The 22052-nt window shown below is 41.6% G+C and overlaps 1 protein-coding gene across 3 annotated transcripts in view; it reads right to left on the reverse strand.

Annotated features, from left to right (window-relative positions):
* Window positions 1–22052, reverse strand: part of MNT (MAX network transcriptional repressor) — a 107146-nt gene that overhangs the window by 21027 nt on the left and 64067 nt on the right. For all 3 annotated transcript variants that reach the window (XM_068910374.1, XM_068910372.1, XM_068910375.1), the window contains 3 exons: window positions 11265–11850; window positions 8067–8108; window positions 7269–7380 (listed from right to left, as the gene is read on the reverse strand). In XM_068910374.1, the coding sequence (XP_068766475.1) occupies window positions 7269–7380; window positions 8067–8108; window positions 11265–11740 (630 nt within the window). In that variant the 5' untranslated portion in view covers window positions 11741–11850. The remainder of the gene's footprint in view (window positions 1–7268; window positions 7381–8066; window positions 8109–11264; window positions 11851–22052) is intronic.

Here is a 22052-nt window from a genome sequence, read left to right on the forward strand (position 1 = left end):
ACAACGATTCAAGACCTGTAAACTTTTGTCCTTGCTTCAGTTTAAAGAAGTTATATACGACAAAGGAAAACAACATTGACCCGGACAGTTGTGATCTGGACAGTGAGAAGATTAGCTGAAGTCACAGTATTGCAATCTGAAGTTATTTTAACTGAGGAAGTCTGCGTTTGTAATAAGCTGAAGAAACTCAGCACACCTCCCTCAAATGACAAAAGAGTAGATTTACTTGGGAATCCAAAATGATTTCAATTACCTTGAGTCCACTATACTACTATTTTTTTTCCCTTCTTCTTCATGAACTTCACCCCTGTGAAAGGAACCAGACTGATAGCCATGGAAGTTGCAACTTGCTGCTTTCATTCAATCACAGGAAAGGCAATGTGAGAAGCTGGAGTTAAAGCTCTAACCCAGCAGGCTCTGTCTGTGTCTCAGCCAGAGTTTGGAAAGGCTAATGCTCCAGAGGAGAGGGTCTTCCCAACTCTAGACTCATTTAATGCTTGACTTCTGAGATCTGGTTATTCCCAAAAAGCAGTATGTAGCTACTCTAATGCAGCCCCTTGTTCTGAGAATCTGCATTGAGGATGGACTTCCATCATGAAGATGGAGACTCTTATTTTGGTGAAATACTTCTCCAGTTAGCTGGTCTACAATTCAAGGGACAGCAAGAGGCTTGCAATCTGTTCACACAAGCAGTCACATGACTTAAATGGCTTGGTCACTCATTTATAGATTTCCCTAAGTACATATAACCAGAACACCAAAAGATTATTTTTTGCAACAAAAGTCCAACTGAGTGATTAATGGGAAGACCACAGACATGGACCAAAAGGCAAATTTTCTGCTAGTATCCATAGCTTTGTACCAATCTCCTTCAAATCAGCATGATGTAGGGTAGAATTTAAACCATACTTCCTGAGGCAGAAATAAATTCTGACCTTCCTGCCCCTTTCTGAGGCAGTATATGACAAATTGGTCATATTCTATATCACAAGTCCATTTCATAACTATTTTCTATCTCTAAGTGCAGCAAGTAGGCCTGGTGGATGACTTCTATGAATTTGTAAGCAAAGTCAATTTCTTATACAGAGCAAATATTCCTCTGGTATGACTAAGGCCCAATATCTTTTATCACAGTACTTTCCCACCCCTCCCTCCAATACTTTTTTGAGTATATAAGCAGCACATGCAGTGGTTTGGATCACAGTGCACTCCTGCTTAGCGTACTTCAAAGGACTCTGCTCCTTGCCTCTTGCAAGCTCTGGGAAGATCAGCTTTGTCTAATATTTTGTGAGCAGATTATTATTTAGTCAGCCTCTGACTTTGCCTATAGCGGGGAAATTCTAGCAAACAAATAGGACTTGCAGTTTGATCTGAAGTCTGTCAGGCTGTGACTTTGCATGCTGCTAGTGCATGATTTTGGTTGTCCTGATGTTACTTGGTGAGCTAATTATCTGGATGTTTTTTTTAAACTAATATGTCATAGAAAAATAACCCTTGAAAATGGGAGGTGTTCAGGTACCATAGTGACAGGCAAAGTTTGAGAATACAGAAGAGAAAACAGTCTTGCTTAAGGGCTTCAATTAGCTTCCAACTCAGAAGATTACATTTCCTAGGGGGGGAAGGAATCCTTCAAAGTGAATTAAGTCAAAACACTCAGCTGCTTTAAAGACCTGGCTACACACTGTATCCTCAGTCTTCCTCTCAGAATTTCACTTCTCTGGCCACCACAGTAGTATCTTATCCAGTACAAGTAAGGGACAGCGCAATTCCCGCTTCTAACCCTGCTCACTGTTGAAAGAAGATAGGTTTGCTGTGCTAGAGCTCTGCAGAGAGAACACTGCTTCTACAGAGCAAATCCTGACCTGCCCCAGCTGAGGACTGGGTTACAGTTCTCCCAAAGTAGACAACAGCATTTTCTTCCCACTACATGTTTTTCATATCATTTTTAGGTATCTTAGAAACTTTCAGGAGGCCTCCAGTATTTTTACCCATGTTTTGCAGTCCGTAAGTGAAGAATAAAGAGGTGAGGTGGCTTGGCTTGCATAACAAAGGTACTTTATTACAGGCTCGGCCACTTGGAGACTGAGGGCCCACTCTGCTGCTTTGACCAGTAGCAGACAATTCCTTCAACTGAAAGCCATGAAGTTAGATCACAACACAATTGCTTATGCTGCCTAAAACTGAATCACTATTTAAAAGGATTATTAACTTCCAACTGTGTTCAGCCTAATTTCCTTTGTGCAACAACGTGTTTAATTGCAGAGATTTTAATTTACTGTTGCAGAGCACAATCTCAACTCTTAAGGATAAATTAAAATGACAGCTCAATGGAAGTTTGGAATTTAACTTTCTGACTTATCTGATTTGATGCAGACACAAATATTTAAATCCAGCCAAGGAAACAAACAGCCTGTTTCTAAGAAGTTCCAGCTGGAATGAAGAAAAAAGGATTTCACAGGAAGAGAGGCTGCAACAATTAGCACGCTGTCATAATCCTTGAGGGCACAGATCATCAACTAACTACAGCTTCAGGGCCAGCACATCACACTCATTCTGTGAAAGAGTCATATGGTTTGGGTATTTTCTTGCTTTGATGAAGAACTACTTTGCTATATTGAGAATACAAATCTTGATTTTTAACTCTCCTTTGTACAATTCCCATGTCCTCTTCACAAGGGAGAGGGGCAAACAACAAGCCTATTAAGTGAAACATGCTGAATTTGGAACGTGATTTGTGGTACCCTGTAGCTGTAGGCAAAAAAAAAAAAAAAAAAAAAAGATCCTGTGGAGATACAGGGCAAAGAGTCTTTGAAATGTTTCACATATGTGGGTGTGTTAACTCTGTATTTTTACTGCCAAGGCGGCAGTATTTCTTCTGTTTTTCTTTTAATCATGATCAACCCTGTGCTCCTGACTGAAAGTTAGGCTGGGATTCATCTCATCCAGCCGTAGCTGCCAACTGATGTCCCAGTCCAGTCTAGGGTCCCATCTAGGCTTCTTCTCTAATCGGTTGGGACAGGCAAGGATCATCAGCAGGTGGTTCATCTGTGGGATGAACGCCCCATGCATGTAATTTTTGTTGAAATAGATTGAAGCTAAATTCAAAATGAAAAAAACGAACCTCTCTTTAAAGTTTGAAAATTCAAATCAGATTTTTAATAATCTGTTTTTCAGGCAAATAAACACCACTGTCTAATTTTTAGCGCAATTGCATGTCATGATTCAGGCCTAGATCCACAGCAGAACAAATGCCAAACATTCTGCTTTCTGGATACTTCCTGCTGTTTCCGAATTGAAGTGATTGGCCACAAGAGACACTCTCGCCTCTGTGCGAAAAGCGGACAAGAAAATCACCGTGAGCAGCAGACGCTAACGTCAGCAAGGAGGTTACACAAGCCGCACTGGCTCAGCAGTGCCCACCCACCCACGGGAGGCAAGGCAGCTCCTCACTACCTCCTCTGGCAGGCCAGCTGCACAAGCGCAGCACAGCCCTGGGTGGGCAGGCCCGCTGACGCTGGGGGCTGGCACTAGCCATGTGCTCACTGCACACGTGGACATGGACACTGGCGAGGGTGCTCCGGGCTGGGGAGAGGAGGGAGGGGAGGAAAGGGCTGTGAGGTCACTGTGACCTTCACCGCCAGCCATCGTGAGCGTGCGCCTTGCTGAAGGCCGGGCTCTTGAGCTCCCGTGCCTGGTAAGATCTGACCCCACCTCCTTTCCCTTTGTAGGAGTGAGCTGAGTGCTGCAGCACTGACAGATGGGAGACTGCGCTCATCTACACACAGCAGCGCAGGCTGTTCCTGACCTGATTCTGCAGCCTTCCTCATGGCTACAGAATCAAACCCATAATAGGTGATGAGGCAACTCTTCTCATTTGTGGCATGTCTACACAAACTCCTAGCAACGGTGCTGGCACTGCGCTGTCAGCCTACAACTTCAGTATTTCAGATTCAGTTTTTTGCTTCAACATACACTTCCCATGTGATCCAGAGCAAGTAACTGATAGGAGAAGGTAAATTACATCTCTTTCCCCTGCTCTCTCTCCTCAGCTGCAAAACAGCAGAATTTACCTATCTCATTAGGACAAGTCAGTGATCTGGTCCTGCAAAACTAAGATCGGGGGCCAGGCAGTGTGACTAACAGGCATGAAGACAGAATGAGTGAAATGAGTGATCCCCTTTCTAGCGCGACTGCTTGCCTTCTAGGAACTGAGACCAGTCAACTCATCTGACTCCTGCCTTTAAACTGCAATCAGCTGTCAACACTGTTTTGGTTTGGACATGTGTGTGTGATCTAGAAAAGAAACAACCTATGTATCCAGCCTACATGCCTGACCCTCAGAAAGCAGGCTGCTGTGAAAAGCTTTCACATTTAAAAAAAAAAAAAAAAAAAAAAAGGAGGAGGAATAGGGCTGGACAGAACAAAGGTGAGGGTTCCCATTAGCAGAAAGATTGTTTTATCTTAAGAAGTTTCCTCATTAGTCTGGCATGGGGAATATGTAGCTCTAGTTCAGAGCATCTCAGCTCACAGCTTGTTTGCCTATTGAGAGATAGGAAGATTAATGGGACATCAACAGCTAGAATGCAATAAATGCAATAATAGCTTTCAAACCCTTCCATACACATAAGTATCATCATGAGCTTGAGAAGGAGACACCCCTTTAAGCAAAGTCCCTCAAAGGCATGCACAGTACTATTAGGCCGTGGCAGCAGATCTGTAGTCCTTGCAAAGTACCACTGTGTTTGACCACAAAAACACAATGTTTAACTATTCAAGATTCATTCTCCTCTAATCCACCAGCTCCAAACTGCTCTGGTGTGCTTTTGAGAACGGTAAGGAGAGATGAAATGTGTACCTACACAGCTAAAAATGCCTTTGTGGAAGGACTGAGAAGCCCTACTAGGCAACTTGGTTGGTTTAAGACCAGGACATTGCACATCTGAGACAAGCCACCTCACCTGTCTTTCTCAGTAGTTTCTCTTTTATAAGCTAAGAATTTTCATGGTGTGAACAGGTAGTGCAGTAGGTAAACTGGAGCTATGTAGAGAGCAATCTACACTTCAATAGTCTCAGACACTATGATGTAAATATTGCAAAGTTAATAGCTAGAATTTCTGCATTTTCACTTCACAAATACACTGCAATTAAACCATGCTGAGATCCCTTTTAGTTCTAACCAGTGGGTATATAGAACTACACAGGCATGCTTTTCTTCTTTAAGCCCCACTGCTAAGCACACAGCCTCCCAGACATTTTTCTAAGGTGGCTGGAATAGTTAGTCAGGTCAACAGAAGTGATCACAGCATAGAAAAAAGAATGGATCAATGTACAGAAAGGCAATTTAGAGGTGACACTGAAATGGGTCCTGAATGGTAGAAACTTCTGGGAAACAAAATGCTTTTTTGGATCTTTTTAGATACCTTCTGGACCATCATCAAAACAATTTACGCTTCCTAGAAGGACATGACAAAAGTTTAATTCCTAGTAATTTACAGAGATGACAGTACATATGTCTGTAGGTAGCACAAAATTGCTTTGCTCTTAAGCTGCAAAGTATTTGACAATGGATCTACAGAAGAGGGAGAGACAGAGCCAATCATCCCTACTGACATTCTCAAAGAGAATTTTAAGCTGTCTTCCAAAAGCACAGAAGAAGAATTCTGCTAGAAAGCAGAGTCTGTTCAGAGCTAGATCTGCACTTGTATCTATATTCATAGAGTGTCAGCTAACTATGCTAGGGACATCTCCATTTGCGACATTATGACTCTGGACTCAACTCCCAGATGCAAGAAGAGGCAATCAGATCACTCAGTCTCCATTAGCGCTAATGGCAGCTCATCTCTTTTCTGACAGCAACCTGCTTGAAATCAAATGAAAGGCTCATATCTTTTCTAATGCCCATTAACTGCAATACAACCACCTCTTCAGAAGTGACCTTTCTGAGGAAGATAGATTTTTTTCCTGATGTTTGCCCATCCTCTAGTTGGGTATAATTAACATTTGTCTGGTTTCTATGCCCCGATCAAAGGCTCTGCAAGGGAAGTCATTGGTTAAGGCTCCTGACAAGGGCTAAGCTGGTCTTATTCTGAAAGGTTATGAGTAATTACTGACTCTCCAAAGTAAAATCAGTGAGAGTAGTGAATGTTCAGTGTTCCTCACATAGGAACACTGTGTTCAGTGAATGTTCCTATGTTCCTCACATAGGAATAAGATGGTGTTGGAGAGATATTGAGAGAGATGGGAAGAAAGAAAGGAAGGAAGAAGCCACTTTATTGTGGAAAAACCCATTTGTGAACAGTCCTCAGCATGCTTTATTCCAGTCAAAACGTATGATGTCTTTGGCTCTCTTTACTTGCAAGAGAAAGCTAGCACTTTAGCAACACTTTTTCTCGATTAAATTAATTTTAACTGCATTAGAGGCTATTGATTTCACAACCACAGAAGACTCCTCCAAGAACTTCTTTTGTGCTACCATTAACCAATTTTACAAATATTAAATATGGAAAACGTGCTGGATAAGAACAAATCTATGCATAAAGTCAGTTGACAAAACTGCTGATAGTATCAAATATGAGATAAATAACAATAAGCAATAAGCAAATACTAACACTTATTGCACTCAGCCTGCAAATACCATAACTGAACTTTATCCCCACTTTCTCCCAGATTCATTCTTGGTACCCAACCCAACTAGTGCTTCAAGTTGCATGCCAAAATTCCAGTCTTTCCCTACCTCCAAGTATATAACCTGTGCTTACTCTGTCTCATCAACAATTTTTGAGACATTCCAAACCTTCACGGAAGGAAGGCTGTCTGCTTGATTAGCAAAGAGAAAAAAATCCCAAACCATATATATTAAAATTAACCTTAGTCCAGAAAGGAGAAGTATAACTTTATGCAGACTGGATGTCCCTCTTTACGAACATTTGTATCACCTACGTCATCAAGGTGAAAGGCACCTAAAGCCCATCTCTACTCTTGGTATGACTGGCTTATACTAGAAATTCCTAGTTAACCATAAGGAGATGGCTTGAAGAAAGTGTTCCTAGACATGAAATGCTCTGCAAATCTGGAATTTATAAATGACTACGCTTGTGTAGGAAAGGGGAAAACGGGAGTTGCTCCTTTCCCTTTTTCCTTTGCACTACAGGAAGTAGATAATTAACTTGGTTTAAGCAAAGTTAATACTGTTCTCTGGGTTTTGATAGATAAAATGTGTAAAAATGATGGCCAGCAGTAACAAGCAGTCACCCGAACGCCATACATACCTGGATGTATCTCAAGGCACTCCTTAGAACACTGAGGTTTGAGGTCTTCTTGTCGTCTACATTGGGGATGTTGCGTTTTAATGTCTCAAAGCATTCTTTCAAATGCGCACGTCTAAAGAAAACACAGGTGGTTTGTCAACTTGCGTGAGCATAAACCAGAAGTCAGTTTAACAGAGACCAAAAACTTAATTGAGGCCTTAATCCAGCAAAGCACTTACACATGTGCACAGCAGCCACTGAGACTACCTGTATTCTTAAAATTGAGCCATCTCAATCCAGCAAATGGAATAGGGGGTTGTGGCTTGTAAGACCTGAACTCTAGTCCTAGTTTTGCTAGGAAATGTTGTGCAATCTTAAATAAAATATCTCATCTCTCTGTGCTGTTGTTTTCACTTTCACCATGTTTCTGATAAAGCTACTTACACTGTAAGAGTTTTGGATCAGAACTGGTCTTTATTCTGCATTCACACTGTACCCTGGTCCCTGATCTTGGCTAACATAGTACTTTAAATCAAATGAGGAATTACACCATTATGCACATGGTGATTTACTTTGCAGGATCAGGGCTTTGCAGTGTTATTGTAATGCAGTTATGCAGCTAAGTAAAACATACTGGGAAGCAAGAGATGCAGAAGTGAGCTATAAGCAAAGCAAAGCAGTATTGCAAGATTCATTAAAAGTCACTAAGAGTTTTGTTCAAATCATTTGAAAAAAAATGTACAGACTATAGGCAAAAAAAAAAAAAAAAAAAAAGGAAGGGGAATTACAGTAAAAAAACAACCCTGGCTTTCTACGCACCTGTTCTTCTCCAATTTATTATGTACTTCCCTGGTCCCAACCCTGTAACCCAAACAGAACAAAGATAAACTCAGTGTCAGGTTTAAAACTATTGCCATTCAGCCTGTGCTTTCAGCAGTGTGTGTGTGTCTAGGATATACAGGCAAACATTAAAGAGCAATAGAGATGTTCAGATATCACTGTTTTAATATTATTTGCATATATATTTCTAGCTATACTATATAAAGATAAAAATCAATATTTCACATGCAGTTTAGATGGGATGAGCATATATAGTGCATTATGCATATACTGCACAGAAAATACAAACAAGTAACAATGTAACGTGTATGTATACACAGATATGGCTATTATCAAAGAGAAGAAGAGACAAAAAGTATGAATTGTATTTATTTATACAACACTATTAGCCTAGATTCTGACCCATTTCTGATCTATGCCTACACTCCAGTGGGGTAAGATTTATGCAATTACAAGTTAAAGCATACAGGACTTGGCAGGCATATGTCAAACCTCTATTTTTTTTTACTGGGCCTAAAATACAACAGCTGAACACAAATACGAAATAAAGTAATAAAGGAATTCTCTAGTCACTGTGCAAGAAAGAACTACAGTCAACTCCTGTTTTGTTCGGTTCTGGTTTCCCCCTCCCACCCCCAAATCAGAGAAAGCCTTCTTTGAGGAAAAGCCAAACAAATTCATGTTATCTCAGGTGTTCGGCCACTGTGGTGATAAAGCACATTTTAAATCAGAGATTGTAAGTATCTTCCACACGCTATGCAAAGTGATTATTTACCTTTGGTTGAAAATATACTCACAGTGAGGTGAGCACTTCAGGAGGTAGGTTAATATTTAATAAATATTCAGGTGTTTAAAAATAAATATTTGACAGCCTTTTCCCATGAAACATTTACAAACCAAATAAAACATCTTTTCTATGCTTATGCCTAAAGGAGTAACCCCAGAAGAGAAAGAGCATGCACCTTGGGGTATCTGATCCGAAATGCATCACAGGAAACTTTACAACTTGCTTAGCATCAAATAGGCATTTTTCTGGTGTTCAGGAGCTCTAGAAATACTGCACAGTAAAATGCTCTAACTTTTTGCACTGACACAGCAATAGTAGTGCACTGGGATAACAACTCACCCTTCCTCCCCATGAGCAAAGCATATTTTAAGATAGAGAGCAGTTTGCTACTGTAACTGCAGCTATCCTAATGCCTTCTGCCAGGACAGCTGCTGCTTAGAGAGCAAAAGTCTCTATGTCCTTCATTGAAATACCTGTGCCATCAGAAAACCACTGTACACCAGTCCGAACCCATACCACAACTTCTGTGACAGGCTCCACTGACTTAAGCACAAATATGCTTATCGTTTCTGCAGCTGACTGTTTTACAGACAGGCCATAAGCATCGCAATCTTTCTAAGAGGAATTATACTGGCATTTTATAAAGGCCGTTATATTTATGAATTCTTATTTCCTCTGCTTCTTTCCATGCATTTTGGGATTATCACATCCCAAAAGACACTATGGGCCCTTTGTCCTCTACATTTTACATTTCTTCTCGTTCCCGAGAGATGATTTTGAAACTGTTATGCTTTTTATATGGAGGCCATCCACAGGGAACAGGTCAGGACCAAAGGAAAAAAGTCACTGCTCAGCAGTGCCAGGCATTGTTTCTCCACAGACAGGCAGAATTCCCATCTTATTCATGCTCTTTTAAACAACAGTATTTTAGCAATGCTCAGAGCAAACACAGTAAGGACCAGAGAGCCCAGGAAAAAAAGGGAACTGCTAAGTCTTGAACTTCTCACGCATTCAAAATACTCGACTCCATTTGGGAGTGAGCAAAAAGCAATGCCAGATGTTCACATGGCCAAAACATTTCTCCTGATTCTGATCCAGCTGCAGTGAGCAGGTGACTACACCAGAGAGGATTGCACTTTGTCTGATTCTTCTGTTGGCACTTGTTTAGGCTGGATAGACCAGAGACTGAAAGGACCTCAAGCTCCACAGAGTCTATTTCAACTCAGCAGCCCTGAGACATACTGAGAACAGGACGAGCTTGCCCGTGCTACACTGCACAGCAAAAGGGAGGACACCTGTTGCTATTTTATCAAGCGGCCTCCTGACCAGACCCCCAGCACCCCAAAAATCAGGAGCACATTTGCTTTGTTCCACTGAACAGGCAAGACACACAATGCGAGTTTCCACTCAGCCCTGGAGAGGTCTCAGGTGGATTAGCATATCCAGGTCTGGGCACTGAACTTCAAAGAGAGACATTTATCAACTGTAGGCTGTAAGGAGAACGGTCAGAGGTCTAAATAATATGACCTAGGAGGAAACACTGAATCCAGGTTACTTATCCTGCAGAAGGGAAGACCAAAGGGACTGAGAAAAACAGGTATAAGGCTGCTGCAAACAGGAAGGGAATGATTTGTTCTCCCAGTCCATGAGACGCAGGACAAGAAGTAATACCAGGCTGCATATTAGCATACTGTGATCTGGAACCAATTGCTTAAAGAGAATATGGGAATCTCCACCAGCCAAAATCATTAAGAACATATTAGAAAAACACATTGTGCGTGACCTTAATGTTGCTCCTGGTGCACAGGTCATACATGAAGGTGGGGAAAGCTTAAAAAACCTTGAGTCCCTTCCAGCTCCAGGATTCCTGAACAAGTAGGAAGCCCGCTTTGCTCATCTCTCAGGATTAAATTTAGCAGTTACAACACAAATTAAGATAGTAACTAAGATGATCTCTGTCCTGGGAAACAAAACCTTCTAGAACACTACCACAGCCCAGTTTGCAAGACGGTTCCTGCAAGCAGGATTGCTGTATGATTTCCCTGACCACTTTGAGCAGAGATCTTTTGCCCGAACACAATATCAGATGCCATGAGATCAGACAGGCAGTACCGCGACTTGCTTCCTAATACAGTTCTGGCTTGGAAAAAAATCCTTGTATACTCCAGTCAGGGGAAGGAGGAAAAAAAAAAAAAAAACCACACCAAGCTAAAAAGACAGGCTATCAAAAACCAGACATCCAAATATCCATGGATCTTATTTCTGATCTGACAACTCTTTACAAATGGAACGGACGCTCAGGTTTGCTATGGAATTCAGAGATCGCTTCTGTCTGTTCTCTCTCAGAACCTTCCAAAAGTCCTTATCTCTAAAACACAATGTGCACTCACCCTCCAGGTCTTTTCTTCTGCTCATTTGGTTTGGCATCTTCTGCTGGAGCCAGCTTTAGAGCACTGAGCTGCGGAGGTGGTCCTGGATGCTGCTGCAGAGGTTGATGTGACTGAGGCTGGGGCTGTATTGGCTGCTGAACAACATGGTGCTGAGAGATGGCCAGAACTGGAGCTGCATAATGCTGGAGCTGCTTTGGACTACCTGATGGAGGTGTAGCAGCTTTCACGTCTGGAAGAAGTGGGCCAGATGGTCTTTGTATGACAGGTGCAACTGAAGACGCTTCCTTAGTGATGCTGGGAGTGCTTACAAGAGGCTGGTGGCGTTGTACGAGTGGAGGAGACAAGGCGGTCTGCGCTGCTTGTTGAGGGGGGCTGGTAACAACAGGAATGGGAATGACAGATATGGGAGCTGTTAGGGGTGGAGGCGGAGGAGGTGGAGGGGCTGGTGCAGGGGGAGAGATGGGCACTGCCAGCATTTCATTCCTTGGCTCTTCCACATGAATGGCATTGTTAACCCTTTGTATATTGGCCTTCTTCTGCTCCTGTTCTCTTTCTAGGCGGAGCTTTTCATGTTTTTCATTTTCTTCTGAAAGAGAAACAAGAATATGAACAGTGACTAACAGTACTTATATGATGTTTGCCGTCCACAAGTCTCTCTACAAAACTGGAAAGCGCAACTTTCTGCTGAGAGGAATATCGAGGCCTTGGGGAATAAACTGACATGACCCAGGGCATGCAGCGAGTCAGTGGCAGAACCAGCTACAGAACTTGTGTCTGTGGAGATCAGTCCCCTGTTTCAGTCATGTCGATTCTTCCATTCGTTTCCCTTTCATTCAAGCCCAGACTATTTAAATATAAATATGTGCTGCCCTCAGCTTTAGTCTTGGAGACCAACGACTTGAGGTGACTGCTTGCTCCTCTGTGGTTTAAACATTTTGGAGAGATTCTGTAATTCTGACATGTCTGGTGACTACAGGATCTCAGGAGCAAATGAAAAGGAATACATCACAAGATCAATCACCTTTTCTTCCTGTCTGAGCACTGCGTTGAGGAGAGGGATGGCTTGTTCTACAGCTTTCACTCCCAAGATCCAAACCCGCAAACTGCAAGGCCCTGCCTTTCTGCCAAGAAAAGAATTACTGAGGCCAACAAGATGAATGGACCTTCCAGAGCTGCGCCATGACCCAATCAGTAGCCTATACCTGCTTCTCGGGAGGTCAGTTAAACTGCTTTCACAAGAAGGGCAGCTAGTTATGCAATAACATATACTGGGTGGAACAGGAAATACTATTTGGCCTTGCAACCATCTCTTGCATGCTGAATTAAAGACAGGCTCAAAGCAAAACCTCAGATCCAATCCCCTTTGAATTTTGGAATCTGAACAGAAATTCCTGGTATAAATAAAACTGAAGTCAAGTTATTTTATTTCCCTCCTTTTTTATCCTGACCCAAAGCTTCTTCTCAACAGTCCATAAATTAAAAAATAAGAAGGAAGATGGACTAAAAGGAAACCGAAGTCAATGGAAGCTCTGGTTCAGTCCACACTTGCCCTTGCAGAAAACTAAGGAAGCCCTTAGTGACAGGCTGAACAATGCTTTTCCTCTACGAAACCCTTCCAAAGCTTTCCCTGCTTCTGTTCTCATATAAAGAAATTGCTACACTCTAATGAAGAAAGAAGTCAATCCACAACAAATGTTGATGTGCGTACATTCCTGTATGCTTTTAGAACATGAAACAAAGTAGATGAAATCTGCATGTCCTGACTAGCAAAACAAACCTCATTAAATACGTTCCGGGTCTCTGGCTTTAATCGCGTGAAAGTGGCACAAATGAAATTTATTTATACAAGTTCTGTGGCACCAGTGGCCTTGGCATCTAAACATCTCACAGTCGTAATCAAATATCTCCAAAACAAACTCGCAGTCTATGAAACTGAATGGATGCTGTTCACTTAACAAGAGTTACAACAAAACCACAAGGAAGCTGAAAATCAATTACACTGTTAGTGTCCGAAGAATGGAGATTTTAAACAATGACTATATCTATTTAAGTAAGTTTGGTGTCTTCTCCTCCAGAGAGGAGCAGCAATGTTTACATCAGAAAAAAGAAAAATAATCCAGGGTAGGTCTCAAGACTAGGACTCAGCTCTGTTCTTGTCCGTCTCATCAATTTATAACCTAGGACAGTTCTCCACTCCACTCCTTTTCTCTACTTGCTCTAGTTTCTCTTTAGCCCTAGCTAGACTCTCTCGCTCTCTGTATAGCTTGGCAGAACAACACCTCAATCTTAACTGTCATCTCCATTTAGATGCCATAACAATAAAGTAACATGCCTCTGACGTAAATCCAGAAGAACCCCACTAGACCGATGCTGCTATTGGAGTTTGTTATAAAGAGCAAGATCTGAGTTTCGGGAAATGGCAAATCTAAGTGTTCAGTCCTCCTCCACCCCATACTATACTCTAACCTATATACCAGCTCTTTAAAAGCAGTGCAACCCTCCTGTACCTGCCAAAGACCTGAGTATTTCTCTAGAGCCTCTCTCCATAACGCGCTAATCAGCACTGCCCATAGAAAAATTATATTTAGCCAATGAGCAAAAGCCACATGGCCTTGTGTCTAGCTGGGGCTTTCCCTGCGTAGTGTTGAAAGAACGAGATGTGCTCAACCCCTGATTGTCTTCATCAAGAAATTATATTAAATAGAACCTCCCCCGTCTCCACCACCAGCAAAATACTCTCACAACATACAAAGCTAGCCACATATATACTAATCCGGATGGGTCCCTCCACTGCACAGGTTATTTTCTCTAACACAAAGTTTTCAATTTTAAGGCATGTAATACAGAACCAACAGAGAGCAATAAAGGGAAGCAAACCGTTTTCCAGGCTCTGGAAGACCTTTGTCACATTTGACCACACAGAGTCACTGTTTGATAGACTAGATGATTTCCTGAAATTCCCTTCAGCCCTCAATTTCTACAACATCCATCATATTTCCTCCCAGCCACAGAAATGCACTTAGGTCCAACTCTGCTCTCTGTTAGCCTGGAATACCTCTGTCCAGAGTCACACCAGGCTTGCAGCAGAAGAGCTGAGAACACCGTGCATGAAGGAGACCTCAAAGAGAACTCAGGATAAAGAGCAAACGTAACAGGCATTGTAAGACACATGCAGAGCAAGTTTCAGTGGAGGGCAGCTTGGTACAGTGTCTGCCAGCAGAGAGAAGAAGGAGAGAAGCTTCCGATTACCCCTTCTCCCTACAGACCCTAAAAATCCTAGTTCAATTCTCAGGTGCAGTATCAACCCAAACACACACCCTATGAGACCAGAAACATACTCAAATGACAGGCTAAATAACTGTCCAGCCCCTGAAAGAACAGAAAGCAACACTCGTATCAAGCTCTAAAAACAGGGCAGCAATCTCTGGCTCTACAGCATTTGGGAAGGCAGCACGAGAAACAGTGATTTGGACAAACTTCACATCCAAGCTGGACTTTTCCCAAAGTCATGCGACAATCAAATCTAAAGTTTTAATTCAACTTCTTATAGCAGTATAAATGAGGGTAGGTGAACCTATGATCTGACTGACTCCAAAACGGGATGTCGTTTAAATAGAAATTCAGAGTTTGAATCTAACCTTTCTTTACCCTGAAATATTTTGAGAACATGTAATTATCAACATTACTTTAACGGAATGAGTAATGGGGAGGAAGAAGAGGGAGCAAACCCCAGCAGGAATCCCCTGATGCAAACTACATAAGTCTTAGCTACCAATGATTTCAGACTGATCTGGTTAAATCAAACATCATTAATAACTAATAAATAGAAGCCCTTTGTCTGCAGTTCTTTTGCTCCACTTTGTTGCTTGGTTTGCAGTCAGAGCCAACAGGATGGCCCTGGCACAGGACCCATTAGGAAATCTGATCTCAGTGACCTGCTGACTAATTGTGTTTTCTACGTGCATGTTTGATCATGCACGCCAGCATCAGAGCTGCATAGGTAGCTGGACTCTGGGAGACAGAAGGAGCGTCCCTTACACTGAACTGGTGTTAGCATTTCCTGGGCATGTCCTGGATGAAGGACTGCAGGTGATCTTCCAACTAGATGTAAAAAAAGTACAATGCTGGGCAAAAGAGTAGGAACGCAGCAACAAGGAAGAGGTAAAGTCAATTGATGGAAACTCTTGGCACTAACTCTAGGTCTGATCAGGACATCCAAATTTGTCCATGCTGTAATACGCAAACTAGAACAACGAATTCACTTCTTCACTGGCTTCTGGTAATAGTGTCAGGATGAGTAGGGCTTAGGATCTAAAAATGAGCCTGTGGACAGGGACCCCAAACTGAAGGCAACGCTTTCCAATGTATTGATCAGGATTACCAGTGAAATTCCTACAGCAGGCCATTTTCATTCATCAGGGAATCTGAGAGAACAGGTAAGTAAGGTTACACGCATGCATTACTGATCAGAAATATTTATGCAAATGTCTCTGCAAAGCAGGTGCAGGCCTCAGGCTGCTGACAAGCTGCCAACAAGGCCTTTAGTGTTGCAAATCTTGGGCTTCCTTGAGCTAAAGAGTTCGTTTTAAGGATTTTTTTTTTTTTTTTAGTCAAAATCTAACATCAGTCAGTCTGTCTTCTGTGTCTGACTTGTTTATAGGCAGAAAGGAACCAAACTGTCAACCCATCCCTCTATTGAATGGATTAAATTGTCCCTAAACAATCTCCTAACAACACACATATACCTCTGGGATAAAAAACTTCCTTCCAGTGGTTCCATCAAGCTATAGAGATCTCTCCGCCTTCTCCTCACTTTATACTCATAGCTTGAAGCAAATCACATCCCTTCAGAGATGCAGATAAAAAATGAATGGTAACTAGACTGTTATATGCTCAGACATACATATAACATATACACTGTCATATTCTTTCATTAACAATGCAATCAATATATGATCTTCTACGAGTCCAATACGTCAACGGCATGCGATGCTTGCAGCATTTTCAGAAGAGTGATCTTGGGCTCAGAGGGACAGCTGAACTGGCAGCTGCACACCAAAATTATATATAATTTCCATTTATTCTTGACATTCTCATCAAAGGGCCTGAGGATGGAATGAATCAAGGAAGCTAAACAATCCTATGAATTGGTAGGTGGTCTGAATCACAACTGAGGAACACTGGAACAAGAAATCTACCTTCCCCACACTACACATGATCTGTGAAAAGATTCATATCTTGAGAGCTGAGGATTCTATTCTCATTATTTCATTGCCAAAGCACTGAGGCTGTACGTAATAAGGGAGGATGACAGTAATACCAGCAGCAAAAGGAAGAAATAGTATATCTTGCCATGAGAAGTCACAGAAACAGTCAACATCCTCTGACTGGATTGGATTGGTGCTATTTTAGGGCCCTAATGGTTCTGGAATACACAGGGCCAGGGGCTGTTAACTTAGTTATCTAATAATCTGCTGGTTTTAAATTTAACTCCTCCCTTCTGACTGCCCTGGAAACTCTACCAAGCTGTAATTATGAGTGCTATCAGTAAACCAGAGCAGTGGTGCAGGCAGAATTGCATGTGCCTCTTGGGACCACTAGTCTAGAACAGCAGCGGTCAGAATAAGTCAGTAGGCTTCCATTCTAACTCATTCTATAGGAACATTATATGAGCAGCCCTTTAATGTGGTTTTTAATGCTTCTACTTTGTATAAGGGATACTACCAATATTTGGGATTTATCAACAGCGTATGCCTTTGCAAAATCAAGCATCTTGCCTCTATGCATGCTTAAAGTTCCCTCCTACTTACAGAGAAATAACATTACTTAACTTTATAAACAGTTACGCATTTGTGAATCTGCAGCCTAAGAATAATGAACTGTCTCTCTGAACCATTTAATGCTTCTGGCAGCTCATAATGCACACAATGAACTCCTGCATACCAATAAAATGGTACACTGGATTTCACTTTTACTGGTTCTACAACAGTGTCACTCAAAGGAATCACTCCTGATTTACACCAGGGAAGTGGTGTAAATGGAGGAAGAAATAGTCTCCAGATTTTAAGCATTCTCCTTTATCTCAACAGCAAGTCACCAAGAGATGAAACAATTCATACCAGTAATGACGTGGATTATCTCTATTAAAACTAGAGAAGCCTAAGTGCCCTTTGTGCCTTTCAGAATCTCGATTCTTAATAGCAGATGCTCTGCACTTCTATTTATGAAGAAATTCACCTCTATTAAAGCTTCTCAGAAAAGTTAATGATGTAAACTGAATAACAGGTAAAGCTGTTGTTTGAGACCCGCCCCATTCCCTTCCATACATGTAAGTTGTCAGTAGAAGCAAGGAGGAATAGACAAAATAAATCCTGCTGAGAAATGTTAAGAAAGGATCTTAGCTCAACTTTCATACAGCAGCTGTACTGGCATATTTTTATTATTTGGTGTTTTAGTTCAGAGCAAACATAAGCCTCTTGTATTATAGCAGACATCACCTCTCCTGGCATGCCATGTAGACTGAAGGAGTAACCAGAGGTATGGGGGACAATGCTGCAGGGATGAATTTTGCTTGTAAGTGTCTGGGCATGTCTCTGTAAGAACTAACAGAGAGTCCTCAAATAAATACATGTTCCAATTAGACTGTTCTGACAGGGGTTTCCCTGCCAGAAATGGGAAGGAAGAGACTCTGAAGGAGGAATGGAGGAAAAGAAAGAAAAGGAACTTGTTTCCCTTCCCACTCTCACTCCATCCTTATGTGGGACAACACAATGCCCTTGATTACTTATTATCAAATAAAAAATGTTCCTATTTCCTCATTCCTACAACACTGAAGTTGGTCTAGGCTGCGCTAGAAGAACAGGAGGCCAGCCACACTAAACGGAAAATGCTATCTGAAGCCTGAAGATTGCTCTCTGTTTTTGTAAATCCTAGACTCTGGAGGGGAGGAGAACTAGGAAACAGAAGATAAGAATACAGTCAGCAATACCCAAAGACCAGTAATGCCAAATCTGAATCGAGGCTAACACCGAGTCATAAAAAAAAGGTTGCTGACATAAGAAAGACGATATGCCGGGAAACAGCCACTGGCATTTATAAGTGCCTAGAAACAAACTAGAGTCCTGGGACAGAATTGCAACCTCTTTATCTAAGCCCTCCTGCATTTTGGTTGACAATGGCAGAACATAAGCCCAACTTTTCTCTCCCGTTTTGCTAAAACCACTTTGGTTCAATAGCATTTCATTTTCTCACCCCTCCCTCAGCTCACAGTTCAACATCTGCTTCCGAACTTACTAGTGAGCATCTACCTAGAACTGACGAATACAGCATTCAACTAGTAATCCAGAGACTGCATTCTGCTCATTTAACCTGATGGTGTAGCTTTGGTAAAATCAGTCCACCCCTTTGCACCTCTGCTTCTCTATCAATAACATGGAACTCCTCCTACAGTTTCCTCTCTACAGCACTTTATACTATCAAGGGGAGAAGCAGCAAGTATTACTGCACTGCAGGAGGACATCTTCTCCCTCCCCAAACAAACAAAATGCTCTCCCTGAGTGGGAGTAAAATCCTAAAATCAGCACGATTCTCTTGGAAGGAACGCTTCCGATTGTCAGCTACGTCTGAGGTTGCAACAGGCCTTTACTGATGAGGCCGCGGTAAAAAGCTTATTGTAAAACATCCAACAAATCTTTAACAAGATTTTCCCCTTTTACTTGCTGCTGATCTAGGTATTGTGTTCAAATTTCAGTCTGCTACTAAAATGCCCTAGTCCCTTCCTACTAACATAGATGGGGCTGTGAATATTGTATTATTAAAGAAAGACTAAACGTTATTGTAAAAGTATAGAAAAATATTGGTTCTGAAGGGCAGAATAAGCACCAAACAGCACATGATTTACTATTGATTCTGCTCTATCACCTGATGAACTTTACTTGGGCAGATAATGACCAGAGCTGTTTCTACATAAGATGCCATTTCAGTGTTTCTCCATTTGGCACCAGCATTTTTAAGGAATTCTGAGAAAAATTAATTTATTGTGATAAGGAGTTACTTTCCAGTTGAACAACTTCTGTGTCACAGTTCACAGCAAAAAGTAACTTTGAAGACAATGAGGATCCAACCCCATGTTCTCCAACACACACATGAGAAACTTGTCACCTTCCTTTCTGCCTCCAGGGATAGCATGATAGACTGTGAAGTCTGTAGAAACATACTGGAACTATGATGTGCTTTAAATGTACTAGTCAGAAAAATAATGGTAAACCTCAGCTGACTTTAATAAATCATAAATAATATGTTCTTTAAAACAAAAGCCCACACACCTGACATACCCATATCAGCTGAGAAGCAAATCCAAGACCTCACTTTATCCACCTGTTCAAAAGTAGATCTCAAACACTAAAGATGCAAATAGTCTGCCAAACTTCAAGAGAGACAAAGTACTGCTTGTACTTTACAGATGCTAGAAACTGAGGCAAAGTCAGGGTAAATGACTGACTTAATGTCATATACTGAGTCACAGCAAAGCCGGATCTGTAGCTGGACTACCAGCTTGTTAGCCAGGCATATTTGTTTGTCATTAGTTTATGTAACACTTCTAGATTCCTGTAACAAAAGTGATAGGCCACTATCGTTTATCAATCACAAGGCTGTAACAGGGGCTGTTTCCAAAGGAGGCTGGCACTAGTTACTCCTCATCAAAATAACTGGGAATATGCAGATTTCTCTTGAAATTTCTATCTTCCTATTTGAAAAAGAAAAGAAGATAAAAATGTAAAGGTATCTGCCCATTAAAACAGAAATACATATGCCCAGGAGTCAGAAGCCTTCCCTAATCATCCAAAGGACTCGAAGTCCTATGAGGGTAATGAACATCCACGTCATCTCTGAATTCACACCAACATCAGTTTAAGTCTTGGTGCAAGGCTCTTCCAAAACTTAACTTCTAATTTACAGAATCATCCTGCTGGAGCAGAGGTGTCATCTGAAAAGATTTTCACTATCATCAGTGCACTCCCAATGTGCAAATAACTGCAACAAAATGCCACTAAAATTGAAACTAGATGCAATTTACATACAGCTGTGGAGAATGGGCAGTAACCGTTATTCCTACTGAACAATCTGCTTACCTTTACAAGAAGTCTGGTTTTGAATATTTTTATTTACAACTACCATCAGCTGTAGCATTAACAGATCCTCGTTTGAGGAGAATATTTACATGTAGTACCGATCAGTCATTAAAATACTTTCCAAAATGGACCAAATATCTTTAGTCACAACGCTCTCATTATCATAAAACAGTTTTAATATGCTGCTATGAGAAACAGAAATCTCTCACTCCCATCTTCCGCTTGCAGTTTCAGCTGTGTTAAGTTCACTGCAGATTTTGGCCAGGATACCAATTTCAATAACTCTACATTTCCAAAGAGATTCAGAGACTCATTTAATGATGATGAATGGCCAGGGCCCAAAGTTTTACAACTTGTGAAACACAGCACTGTCTCTCCAGTGCTCTCCTGGAACTCTGATCTTGGGCAATTCTGGGGCAAAACAGGCCATTCAATTCAATCACATGATACAAAAAGCCCCCCCCTCCCAAAATATAGGGCTCTTCCAGCAAGCGTTTCCTAATGTGAGATTCATAATCTATAGACTAGTGGTACAACTGCAAGAAAAAAAGAGTAACTTCTCTCTATCTCCTATCAGAACTCTAGCCAGTTGCTCTGAATAGTGCTTTTTGGGAATTGCATAGCTCCAGATGTTAGAAAAAGAGGCTATAAATAATATCGGTTCTAAAACACAACCTCATCCAGCTGCCTATAGTGCCCAACAGTCAAGATACAGGCTGGCCAGAAAGCAATATAGACAATATTGCACTGATGTTATATGGACCAAAATCTGCATGTCCTGCCCTTAAGACATATTCATTCTTGAACCCTTCAACTCTAGGTCAGAAAAGAGCGATATGCAGCAGGGAGAAACAAGCAGGGTACCTTCAGAAACGCATGATGGACACAAGGAATTTTACGCTTCACTACAAGAGAGGCTGAAGGACTGGGAGTGCTCAGATTGAGAAGAGACAGAAACAAGAGTTTAGTCAAAGGTGTACAAATTGGGAACTCCTCATTTCATAACCCCCAAAAATCAAAAGGCTATCTGAAATACCTGAACAGCAACAAATTTAAAACAGAACACAAGAAAATCTTTCCAAAGATTGAGTACGATTACACTATGGGCCTCATTGCCACAAGACATCACTGAGGATCAGAGCTCTGGGTGGGAGGAGGGAGAGGGAGAAAAGGGTGAACACAACAGCTACTTAGTCTAGCAGCTGTGTAATAGGCTAGGTTAGGATTATGTGAGGCAATTATTTTCCTGAAATGACGCTGCTGTCAATTTATTCTGTGGTTTCAGCAGGCCTATGCAGACTCCAAAAAGTCAAGCTTGCAGTTATGTCTAAGGGAGTTATTTCCACCTGCCATGCATTCAGCGTGACACTGGCTTCCCTTGGGGCTGCAACGTAGCTCTGGTGTATCTGGAAGCCTCTGAAAAAAGATGAACACTGCATTATTTGTTGAGGGGTGCTTTAACTTCTCTTGAAAGAAATTTAGGTGAATTTGCTGTCTGCAGCATACCAACAATGACCAAGGACAGGGCCGCATGGACAGCTGTATTCAAGATCTGTGTGCGTCCTGAGCCAGCCAGGTACAAGCCAGCTCTGGTATAAAAGCCCTGCAGTTTTTAGCAATGTCTCAATATCGCATTTATAAGACCTGAGAGAGGGAT

Source organism: Struthio camelus, chromosome 16 (assembly GCF_040807025.1).
Source record: "Struthio camelus isolate bStrCam1 chromosome 16, bStrCam1.hap1, whole genome shotgun sequence".
Lineage (NCBI taxonomy): Eukaryota > Metazoa > Chordata > Aves > Struthioniformes > Struthionidae > Struthio > Struthio camelus.